The sequence below is a fragment of the Phacochoerus africanus genome, chromosome 5, assembly GCF_016906955.1.
Source record: "Phacochoerus africanus isolate WHEZ1 chromosome 5, ROS_Pafr_v1, whole genome shotgun sequence".
Classification (NCBI taxonomy): domain Eukaryota; kingdom Metazoa; phylum Chordata; class Mammalia; order Artiodactyla; family Suidae; genus Phacochoerus; species Phacochoerus africanus.
In genome coordinates, this window is record NC_062548.1 from 64,049,718 (window position 1) to 64,062,695 (window position 12,978).

The window sequence follows — 12,978 nt, forward strand, 5'->3', positions numbered from 1 at the left end:
TCATGTAACAGTCACAGCACAGAAAAAGAACGATAAGAAACTGCATCTCAACACTGAGTTACTTTTGGGAAAAGGTCAAATCAACTAGGACAACATGGAGGTTAGTTTTTCTCTTTGGGGATACTGTCCTTAAAAATAATCAAAGTAACAAATGTTACAAACAACTTTTTCCCTTGTTGCCTCTCAAAAGGATATTAAATCTCTAGGGGCTCTGTGTTCAAGTGTAAGATGAGCTGCAAAGTCATCCGTGACATGATTAGGATCGCCTCCAGGTAATGCTGCACATATTGGACAAATCTGAAATGAAAGTAAAGAAAGCAGATTTACTTACAGATGAACATTGATCAGACATCTTTCTGGATGAATATTTTACTGTAAATGTTACCTTGACCAGGTTGTAACCAGGCAAAACCATAGCAGATCCTGAGCTAGTGAACAGCAGTGGAAGCTGAACAAGACCCGCAGGCACCGATGCTGTGACTCTCCACTAAGCAAACCATCTGGCAGTGTCATACAGACAACTAAACACACAGGTCAAACCTGAGCTCCGGCAAAGACTTCTAACATTCTGGCTGATTCATCTGCATGGTCTAGTAAATCAGTTTCCATAAAAAGAAGTTTTTAATGTGCTATTTACTGCACATTCATGTCTGACTAAGTTCAGTCTTGAATGGTAAAGGCTGAGACATAAGCTTCCCCAAAGGAAGCTAGACTTAAGGACCAATAGCCAAACAAGACAGCAAAACTCCCATTAAAAATTCAATTGCATAAATTTAAAATATTCTGAATGTGGTACAGTAAGAAAGTCAATGATTATTAATAATAGGCAAATATGTTCTATCAATTCATGAATGGAACTTCCAAGGGGGAACCAGGGGCGGGGCGGGGCAGGGGGGGAGGGAGACCATTTTTAAAACTTCATTTCTCAGAGGGATGGGAAGTAGGACAAAAGCATGTGATCAGAGCAAGGTCAAGGAGTAGAAGGTAACCTCCCTGTGGGCCAGGGAGAGAAGGAGGATGTAGAACTACAATGTGTCCATAGGCAGAAGAGACTTGGTAGGTTGGGAATGTGGTTTTGGAAACAGCAGTTTCATCAGAAGTGGTGAAACAGAAGGCAGGAGAGAGGGTAAAAAAGCACAGGAATTTTCAGAGGAAAGGTCTTCCAGAAATCCAGCTGGGCAGATGATGGACTAAGAGTGGTAGCCAAGCCTTGAAGTATGAAGCACTTCAACCTTAAGGAACAGAGCCAAGAAGTGAGGTCTGATGCAAAGGAGCACAACGATGGAGCCCCAGGACATGGACAGTTAAAGGTTTCAGCTGTGTCCCTCCAGGGGTGGGAGAGCCGAGGTAGGATACAAGAGTTATCTGGCCAATACATGTGCCACTGCCTGGGTTCTTTCACTGGGAGTAAAGCTGGGCCTTTGGGTGACCTTACTGCCAGTTCACAGCAGAGCAGAAGAGAGTGGCAGAACAGAAGGACAACCCTGGGATATGGAGGGAGAACAAACTACTCTGATGCCTCGAGCCAAAGCGAACACAAATCCCCATTTTCTAATGACAAGAAAGCAGAAGCGATGTGATCCCAGTTCCTCTATGTGCAGTCAGTCAGCTGTGCTGATCATCTGCCCCAGGACTCGGGGAAACAGCCTTAAGAAAACCTAAAAATTCTCATGAAAAATAACATTTAAGCATGACAATGTGCAAAGAAAGTAAGGAGGCCCGGATGGGACAAACCTGTGAGAGAAAGAAGTAGATAGACAGGCTTGTGCCTTTTTGAGAAAATGCCAGAAAGGTGGTCAGATACTTTTTTCTCTGTCAGAGAGAAAAGTAATTTGATCTGTTCACAAGTTTACAGATTATCAACTCTCTCTTTACAAGGAACTTAGAGTTTGGTACCATTTCTGTGCTGTGACACTGTGGGGCAGAGTCTGATATACTTATTTTACTTTTCACATGTGTCAGTCTTGTAAACTCTTTTTGAGAAATGCAGGACAGTGTGATTTCTTTCTTGTTTGGGATTTGTGACCATATTTGCTTAAAGCAAAAAGACCGGTAAGGTTTAAAGAAGCAGAAACAACTTCCAGATCATGCATAAGATTTTTATCCAAAGAGAAAATAACCACCAAAAGGAAAAGTCATCTTCCTTCTAGGATATTTCCTTTCAGAAGGGCCTTTGGATAAACTCTATGCATAACCTGAAGTGCATAAAAGTGCTGCAGCGGTTGCAGTTCTCTGAAGATGTGTGTAAATGAAAAAAGTCTCACTGAGAACATGCATTCCCAGAAGGACAGAACAGAGAAATACGGATACCAGACAAAGAATGTCCCTCTCTTTCTCAGAGAGGTAAAATAGGAAAAAAAAAAAAAATCAAGACCCTTCAATACTCTATGTTAATTTCAGTTCTGTAACTCAAAATCTTTTAGATTTCATTGTAGAGGTAAGACAGCTGATGGCAGGATGAAGGTATTCAAACTGCCTCATTCAAGAGAAGTAACACCACAACAAACACTTCCCTAGTGACTAGGGACAAAACTACCAAGGACGAGGAATTACAGAGTGGGAGGGTCCTCTATTTTGGCAACTGGTGCAGAAAAATTAAGAGACAAGATTAGAACCAAGTGGAAGACGTTGCACCCTTGGGCCACCTGGAGTTAATCCAGATGAGGACCAGGAAGGGAAAACCAAGTGCTGATGGCACCAGAGGCCTGGTCACCTTGCAAGTTTTTACATGTTACACTTAGCGAGCTAACTCATGTTTTAGGATAAAAACTTTGGTAACTCAAGGCTGTACTTTCTGAGGGATAATGGAGGGAACAAGAGGAAGAGAGAAAAACAAGAGCAAAGTGGGGCAGGAGCAAAAGGGAAGAGGGGGGAGTGGAGAGAGGGCGAGACACCACTCTGGCCCCCCGTGGAACAAATACGGCCATGCTCTGAAGGCATCTACCTCCACAGGATGGTACCTGATACCTTTTACAGGACAGGGAAGTTCCACACAGAGGATAAACTATTAACCCTAAAATTATGAGTTTGTCAATTTTAATAGTTATCACACCTCCACTGCCACAATGGTACAGAAATACCTACCACTCAAACAGGAAAATTCCATTGATTTTAGCTAACACATTAGCTTAACTTAAACAATTTGTCAACATTAAGGCTCACTGAATTAGCTTAAGTCAAATGTTCCCTCAACTTGGCTAAGGATATAATTTATCTCGAGTATTTGTTAAAAATATAGTTTCCTAATCCCTGCCTGGAAAGCGACTCTGAAAGGTTTGTGGAATGTGGAGTTTGACAAGGGTCTCAGGTGTTTTTTATAATTAGAAAGTCTGATAAATCTAGCTTAAACAGACCATGGTATTGAAAAATACTTACCCCATTGTACGAAACACCAGACGGCAGATGGAGTTACGTACTACCCCCTACAGCCTATTCACAAGTGTCCTTGCCATTCTCAGTCTTAGCCATCTTTGCCCTTGCTTCAGAGCTCCCTCCCCTCCACCCCCGAGCCCGGCCGGCCCGCTTCATCTGCCACAGGGGAGCACATCAGAGCACATCAGTCCTGCTTTCTACCTGCAGCCCTTTGGGAAGCCTAAACCAATGTGGTGAGGTGAGCCCCACGCCAAAACAACGGGGCTTCCGATTCCCCACATGGTCCCAGTGCACGATGGCCAGCGGGCAACCAGTCAGGGCAGAGTCTTAACATAAGTGGTCACCAGCGTCTAGAACACACCTTCTCAAGTCATCGTTTCACATGTAAATACCAAGGCACTACTGAACTTGCAAAACCGTTTTTCCTGTGACAGGTTATGTCCATACAAAAATAACTTAAAATCAGCATGCTAGGCTTTTGTTTTTAAGCAAGAACGCCATACAACTATCAAGTAGTCTAAAGCAAGTTCAGATTTCCCCCAGCCTCTTTCTTGAACACCCACTACAGATGGCATCCTCTGTCTGGCTACTGCATGGTGCTTTATTTTATTAATTTTTGGGAGCTGGGTCTGCGCCATAAAGAAGTTCCAGGCCAGGGATCGAACCCATGCCACAGCAGCAACCCGAGCGGCTATAGCGACAATACTAGATCCTTAATCTAACCCACTCTGCCATGAGAGAACTCCTAGAGTGCTTTAAAAACAAGGGAGAGTTAAGTTCCCATGACATGATGAGTTCTTTTCTCCTCACTCTCACTCTCCTCCCACCCCCTTTTTGGGATAGGCTTCATAATGCCTTTCTTGCCCATTTTGTTCACTGGTATTTTAAAAAATGCATTTAAAAAAACTGTCTATCTGATCCAGCATAGAACCTGATTTTAACTGAAACAGGACTGCAGCATTATTATAGAGGCTAGCCTTTCACCAAATCATCAGGCAGATGCTGCTGAGCTAGGCTGGTTCCTCACCATGAGGATTTACTTCATTGCATCATCTTCTCAGACGACTTGAAACTGCCCTTGAACTCAGACTCTGGGACACCATGCTTCTTCTTTTTCTTATCTTTTTTTTTTTTTTTGGCTTTTTAGGGCCCCACTCACAGCATATGGAAGTTCCCAGGCTAGGGGTCGAATCAGAGCTACAGCCACCGGCCTACACCACAGCCACAGCAATGCTGGATCTGAGCTGTGTCTGCGACCTACACCACAGCTCATGGTGTGAGCGAGGTCAGGGGTTGAACCCACATCCTCATGGATCCTAGTCAGGTTCGTTAACTGCTGAACCACAAAGGGAACTCCCACCATGCTTGTTCTTAACAGTCAACACCTTAAGTGAAATAACTGCCTTGGCAACTGGCATTTCTTGACCAGGCTTCTGGATCACAAACTTGATAAATTCATTTATTTCTTTGATCTAATTTTAGATCCATGAGAAACTTTTTTTTCCCCCTGTACCTATGGCATGCAGAAGTTCCCAGGCCAAGGACTGAACCTTTACCATGGCAGTGACCCAAGCCACAGCAGTGACAATGTCAGATCCTTAACTCACTGAGCCACCAGGGAACTACAAGAAACTTTTTTTTAACACGAATATCTGTACAAAAGCTGTAGATTTCCCTATACCATTTTTATTGTTACTTTCTGTGACACTAAATGTCTGAGGCATCATTTCTCTGACAATCGTAATCTTATTACAGGCAGCAAAAGCTTCTTTGTAATTTCTATCCTTTTTTGACCCATGCTCATCCACATAGTTATTATGATAAGGTTCATCCCGTTTCAAAAGTCCCACAGAATCACTCAAGCCCTACCATCCTTCCCTTCCCAAGTGAAAGCCTCGGTGGCATAATGATGGAGAAAATGTCAGTCCCCTGTATAGGGGTTAACTTCTCGACTGACCACCAAGCCAAGTCTAGTTTAAAGGTTCTCTATTATCTGACCTCACTTGGCTCATTCAATTTTATTTCCTACTACTTCCATAACAAATCAATCCTGTACCATCCTCTCCACCTACTATGTTCTTTTTCAACAACGAATTTGGGTTCATGTCTCTTCTCATTCGGTCCACTTTTCAAAATAACACCCCCCTTTCAAGGCCTACCTCAAGTCACAAAGCCCTGACTCCTTCTTACATTTTTTTTTGTCTTTTTTGTTGTTGTTGTTGCTATTTCTTGGGCCGCTCCCGCGGCATGTGGAGGTTCCCAGGCTAGGGGTTGAATCGGAGCTGTAGCCACTGGCCTACGCCAGAGCCACAGCAACGAGGGATCCGAGCCGCATCTGCAACCTACACCACAGCTCACGGCAACGCCGGATCGTTAACCCACTGAGTAAGGGCAGGGACCGAACCCGCAACCTCATGGTTCCTAGTCGGATTCATTAACCACTGCGCCACGACGGGAACTCCTTCTTCTTACATTTTTATCCAGCTGTGTCAGAAGAGCTAGTTTGGTTTTTAGTGCAGGTAGAGGCCATGTTTTAAATCTGTCATGCTCATGGCCACCATGTCTGACTCCAAGGATTTGATGACTTCAGAAAGCACTACCCCACACTTCACGTAATAAGTGTAATGTTCTTAGTTAATACTCCGAGAGACACAGTGAGAAGCCATGAATGTATGAAGTCTTGAGAAAGACCAGGAAATATTTCTCTGTTCAAGCTCTTCTTAATAACTTACCCCTTAGTGGAGTTCCCTGGTGGCCTAGAGGGTTGAGGATCGAGCACTGTCACTGCTGTGGCTTAGGTCACTGCTATGGTGTGGGTTTGATTCCTGGCCCAGGAACTTCCACATGCTGTGGTTTGGCCAAAAAAAAAAAAAAAAAATCCCTTTTACACGAGATATATTTTAATCCTTATACTAAAAAAGAGCCGACATGCTACTGAACTAACAACTGCCAAGGCTAATTGATAAGTCCAGGTTTTTGGATCCCTTGCCAATTAACAGTAATTTGTTTAATAAAATCTGCAGATATAATGAAAATAAGATAAAAGTAAAGTTTTGCCTTGAGAACATACAAAAAGCACAGGCCACATTTTCAATAAACTCCTTTTGGGCCTTCTTTACAACAATCTAAGTTGGAGCTACATGTAACTTGGCCATTTTGCCAATACAGATACAGGTTCCTTTATGATTTAAGTGAGCACACCGACAGCAGCATAAAGAATGTTAGGGAGTTTTTGTTAAATACAAAAATTGCAGTTTTCCTTACATTTTTATATAAGATTTAAAAGTACTAAATAATTAAAAGTTTTGGTAGTTTTTTTTGTTTTTTTTTGTCTTTTTTTGCTTTTTTAGGGTTGCACCGGAGGCATATGGAGGTTCCCAGGCTAGGGGTCTCACTGGAGCTACAGCTGCCGGCCTATGCCACAGCCACAGCAATGCCAGATCCTTAACCCAATGAGCAAGGCCAGGGATCGAACCCGCAATCTCATGGTTCCTAGTCAGATTCATTTCCACTGCGCCACAACAGGAACTCCAAGTTTTGGTTTTAAACATGCTTCCTGGACAGAAATTTAAATTACATGTTTATACTGATGTCCTGAGAATTCATAAAACTTGAAAACCATAACTTAGCTACAATGAAAAACATCTGCAAAGGGGTCAGAGCTGCCCCATTTCTTTTTTTCTTTTTCTTTGTCTTTTTGCCACTTCTTGGGCCGCTCCTGCGGCATGTGGAGGTTCCCAGGCTAGGGGTCCAATCGGAGCTGTAGCCACCAGCCTACGCCAGAGCCACAGCAACTAGGGATCCGAGCTGCATATGTAACCTACACCACAGCTCACGGCAACGCCGGATCGTTAACTCGCTGAGCAAGGGCAGGGATCGAACCTGCAACCTCATGGTTCCTAGTCGGATTCGTTAACCACTGTGCCACGACGGGAACTCCAGAGCTGCCCCATTTCTTTATCCTGTCCACAATTCACTCTGGATATGAGCATTCATATCCATTCTTACCAAAAGAAAAACCCTGATGGAAGCTTTACTTTTTGCACCTCTCCTGGGGTGAGCTTATCTCACTTTCAAATAGAGCAAGGAAAGGAAACAGGAACCCCTTACTCTGAATGCTGTCAGTAAGCTCTGTGAGCCGCAGGGGAAGAGGTGTGGGGAGGAACGGCAAGCCAGCAAGCACCTCAGTGAAAAATGAGAAATGACTCTACCTACTTTAATGGTTTTATGTTGTTTATAATGAGCTTAGAGTCTGGCAATGACAGAAGCTTTGGATCCTCTTCTTCTAAGAGCATAACCAGTTTGTCAAGTGAGGCTGAGTTTGGTAGAACTTCCTAGAAAAAATAACCTCAGCTACGAATACTGAGATTAGCACCTTCAAATAATTTTCTTAACCAGTTTTTCTAACCTGAGGGACACGATGGGAAAAGAGGTGGTAGGAGGGGAAGAGACAAGGCTGAAAAGTACGTGAAGAACTTCTGAGCTACCTTGTAATTTGCCAAGAGCTATCAGAGAGCTCCTATCTTTATAGCACTCTTTCTACAAATTTTTCTGCTAGCCCTGCAAAACATTTCTATGCACTAAAAATTAGCTGTGTGGACACTGAACTGGACAAACCGGTATTTCAAAGGACAAAGAAGAAACCACACCAGTAGCCAAAGGAAAAAAGAATTCAAAATGAATGTCTCTAACACCTGCTGCTCTCTTACCCCTCACATTAGTTCTTCCCATTCTGAAAATGGCCCATTCACCTTCTCCCACAGAAGTTTAATTCAACAGCGAAGTACAGAGCAATGAAAACTCCACCCAGAGATAACAATATACTCTGAATTACCAGGCATGAGACCTTTCACGCAAAGTTTTATCATCTCATTTTCATTATATTTCAAGCGAGCCTCCTCCGGTCTTCCTATCACCTTAAGGAACTGATTTCTTAGAGAAATGTCTTTTAAGATATCAGGACAATCATATACATTATAGATTATCCTAGAACAATCTGGAATCCCCAAAGTATCTCTTATCATTCTTTTCCCTGCTATCAACTCAAAAATCTGCTGGGTGGAAACAAATCTGACTAGGAACCATGAGGTTGCAGGCTTGATCCCTGGCCATGCTCAGTGGGTTAAGGATCTGGCGTTGCCGTGTGCTGTGGTATAGGTCACAGACGTGGCTCAGATCTGGCGTTGCTGTGGCTGTGGTGTAAGCCGGCAGCTGTAGCTCGGATTAGACCCCTAGCCTGGGAACCTCCATATGCCATGGGTGCACCCCTAAAAAGACAAAAATATATATATATATATCTTCTGGGATACCAAAAGCTCTAGATCAGTCTTAAAATCAAAAGTATTACTATCTGATTTTAAACAAGCAAATATGTTCAAAATAATTATTATTAAAGATGTGCAAAGATAGCCAAATACCAAAGATAGAAAAAGAGATTTAAAAAATAGAAAGTGTTCTCAGTCAAAAGTAATGAAAAGCACAAATGGTGCAAGTACCAAATCCTGAACTTCTATAACCTCTCTAGCTAAATGCAGTTGAGTAGCAGCAATGTGGTTGCCTGTAGTACCTGTATTTTTCAAATCCTATGTTTTCCTCCACTATTATTAAATAAAACACCATTGGTTAGTTCACAAAAAGGTAGATAGATCCAACTGCACTCTTTTTTTTTTCTTTTGTTTAAATGGCCACATCTGTGGAATACAGAATTTCCAGGCTAGGGGTTGAATTGGAGCTGGGGCTGCTGGCCTACGCCACAGCCTCAGAAACGTGGGATACGAACTGAGTCTGTGATCTACACCACAGCTCACAGAAACGCCGGATCCCTTACCCACTGAGTGAGGCCAGGGATCAAACCGGCATTCTCATGGATACTAGCTGGGTTTGTTTCTGCTGTGCCATAATGGGAACTTCCGGCATGGATCCGTTAACCCACCATAGTGGGAATATCCCAGCTGCATTCTTTACTGAAGAAGGATACAAACATTACGTCAATTAAAGCCTAATTTAAAAAAAATGTGTATTTGGCTTTTAAAGGCTTACCTTTTTGGATTACCTGGTTATAAGGATAAACAGATCATTATATTTAAGAAAATGTACAAAATTCGATGAGAAAATTTGCAAAAAATTATAGTTCACTCCACTATTACTGCTCCTAGTAAGGAAATAAATGTGTTGGGAAGTTAGCTCTACATATCTATGAATTAAAATAGGCTTTTCAGTTCCCTGGTGGCTCCTAAGATTAAGGATCTGGCATTGGTTATTGCCATGGCTCAGATTTGACCCTTGACCCAGGAACCTCTGTATGCCACAGGCATGACCATCACCCCCCACCCCACAACAAAGTCTTTTAAAAATGAAATTCAGGAGTTCCCATCGTGGCTCAGAGGAAACGAGCCGGACTGTATCCATGAGGACTCGGGTTTGATCCCCGGCCTCGCTCAGTGGGTTAAGGATCTGGTGTTGCCATGAGCTGTGGTGTAGGTCACAGGCACGGCTCAGATCTGGTGTTGCTGTGGCTGTGGCGTAGGCCAGCAGCTACAGCTCCGATTTGACACCTAGCCTGGGAACCTCCATATGCTGTGGGTGCAGGTCCTAAAAAGTCTAAATAAATAAATAATAAAATAAAAAAGTAAAAACAACAAAATCCCTGAAGGCTTTCTAATTAGCTGCAGGGCAAGTCAGCTCAAATAAAATTTAAGAAAAATTTCAGGAGTTTTGCTTAATGTTTTTATGTTAGAAGAAAAGCTCTTCCCAATGATTCTCCACATTCCTGACATTTCCTTAATGTTAGGATCCTTCATGTCTGCAATCCCATCAGAGCTCTAGTGTTCACTAGTACTACCTGGTAGATGGATCTGGATAAGTATATACTGTGCTACCTCCCCACTTAATTCTTCTCACAACCAAAATCTAGTTAGTTGTCCCAAAAGACCAGATTTTATAACCATGAGGGTTTGTAAGAACTTGTACTTAACTTCAAAAATCACACTCTTTATTAGATTTAGTGTTTACAAAAACACTCCTGAGACTATACCCAACCTGCTTTTAAAATTTTTAATCAGCTTAACTATGCATTCTATCAGATGTTGTTTTTCCTAATATCTAGTTTTAAAAGGGTCCTCTGTAACCTCAAAATCAAAAGCCTCTTGAGTAATCTTAAATTAATATTAAAAATAGAAGCAAATCTTAGGTTGAGGCCTTAGAGTCCACAAGTTGAAAAAGGAGACAAAAATATAGACAAGGGCTACGAAGTTGTTTTAAAAATTAACCTTCCACAGCTGTCTTCTGGCTGTGTCAGGTATCAGTAAATGCTTACTAGCAGTGACAGTAATATCAGCAGTGATATATCCTCTCGCCCTTAAATGTTCCAAAGAGATGCTGGTGAGAGGAGTGACATCCTTATGTCCTAAAGGAAGGTACAGATGGCACATGCAGGAATCACAGGGTCAAAGGCAAGAGAGCAAACTGAGTATTTAGAAAGAAAAATATAAACAGAGATAAAAAAGGAGATACAGTCACTTATTATGTGAATCTTCTCTACCAAAATGACATGAGTCCCTCTTGAACTCTAGAATTAAAAAAATATTTCAATTACCATAACTCGGCAAAACACAGCAGGGAGGGTGTTGAGTGGGGACACATAGTAGTAATACATCACCTGGACATTATGTATACCTATAACACATCACAGGTGACAACACGCTTCACATATACACTGAGAGGAATTCAAAATATTTAACAACTGGTATGGAAGAGGCATCAATCCCTCAGCATGGACACTAATCAGTGTGCCATATGTGGTGCACCTGCTAAATGCCAGCCCCAGACCTAGGACATGACCTATATGATTCAAAGAATCATGTACTTTCACATCAAAGATTCTTGTCTGCTTGCTATTTTTCACTTTCAGAGGTCTGGGTGTGTTACAGGTGGGAACAGAGGCAGATGCAGTGGTCATGCAGACTAAGAGCTGGTCAAGAGGGAGAAATCCTTAAAAATTTCCACAGACACTAATATGAAAAAACAGTATGGGGAGTTCCTGTCGTAGCTCAGTGGAAATGAACCTGACTACTATCCATGAGGATTCAGGTTCTGATCCCTGGCCTCACTGAGTGGGTTAAGGATCTGACATTGCCATGAGCTGTAGCGTAGGTTGCAGATGCAGCTCAAATTTAACGTTGCTGTGGCATAGGCCAGTGGCTACAGCTCCAATTCGATCTCTGGCCTGGGAACCTCCATTTGCCATGGGTGTGGCCCTAAAAAGACAAAGAAACAAAACAAAACAAAACAACAGTATGGCTTCTGCCTTGATCTATGTTCCAAGAGTTGGGGAACTAAATGAAGGCACATAACTGAACACAACTTATGAGAGACAGACCACAAAGCCATTTGTAGATGGCATTTAATTTTTAAACTATATATGGAGTATAAATAAATTGTGAGGAGGTCCTTGGTGGTTCAGTAGGTTAAGGATTGGCACTGTCACCGTTGTGGCTTGGGTTCCATCCCTGACCTGGGAACTTCCACATGCCATGCGTGTGGCCAGGAAAAAAAAAAAAAAAAAAAAGTATAAATACATTGTATTTACTTTCTGGAAAAAAAAAAGCAAGGCTGCTGGTGGTTGATTCTTATTTGAAAAAAAGGAATGGCTTTTCAGTCATGGAGAACACTTAAATTTCCACTGGGTTCTCCAATTTTGGATGTGGAAACCTAAGCTGTTGTCCAATGGGGTGATGAAAGCACATATTATACTCAGGCCTATTGACTAATATAATAATGACTTAAGAATCCCTGGTTTACAATACAAGAATGCCTGGTATTACAGCTAGGTAAATAAATACCCCAACTTAGAAATTAAATCAAAGAGAAATTATTTCAACTTTTCCACAAGAACCAGGATAGAAAGGTAATCAAATCAGCATTCTCCACACCGTTTTTTGTGACTGTTCCAAAATGCAACAAAATCACCTCTGCAGAATAAAAAGAACAGTTAAGAACACTTGTGAAGTATGATGGTAGTGTTCTGAGGTTCCCCAAGTGGCAAGATCAGAGCATTTCTGAGCCGTTAGATGGTAGCATTTGACTTGAGGACTACATAATGTAAATTTACCAACTATTTGAACTATAAATCTTATAACAACTTTAACATCAAACTGGCAGTGTGAGTGGGACTGAAAGTGAACCTGTATTCCTCACAACTCTAACAGCAGGGCTATAGTGGAGACAGAATGGGTCTGAGGTTAAGCAGGGATTCTACAGCCCAGAGGAACTCTGGCTGAGTTCAAACACCTGTTCTGCCCCTTTTGAGTTGTACATCCTTGGACATACTACTTTGTTCCTCTGGAGTTTCAGTAAGTTCTTTTTTTTCCAGGGCCACCCTCAAGGTATATAGAGGTTCCTAGGCTAGGGGTCTAATCGGAGCTATAGCCGCTGGCCTACGCCACAGCCACAGCCACAGCAACACCAGATCTGAGCCGCATCTGCGGCCTACACCACAGTTCATGGCAATACCAGATTCTTAACCCACCGAGGCCAGGGATCGAACCCGCAACCTCATGGTTCCTAGTCAGATCCGTTTCCACTGCACTACAATGGGAACTCCTTAGT

At 42.3% G+C, this 12,978-nt stretch overlaps 1 protein-coding gene across 1 annotated transcript in view; it reads right to left on the reverse strand.

Annotated features, from left to right (window-relative positions):
• Window positions 1–12,978, reverse strand: part of KCMF1 (potassium channel modulatory factor 1) — an 85,684-nt gene that overhangs the window by 14,687 nt on the left and 58,019 nt on the right. Inside the window, exon 4 of the mRNA XM_047781651.1 lies at window positions 196–297. Coding sequence (XP_047637607.1) covers window positions 196–297 — 102 coding nt within the window. The remainder of the gene's footprint in view (window positions 1–195; window positions 298–12,978) is intronic.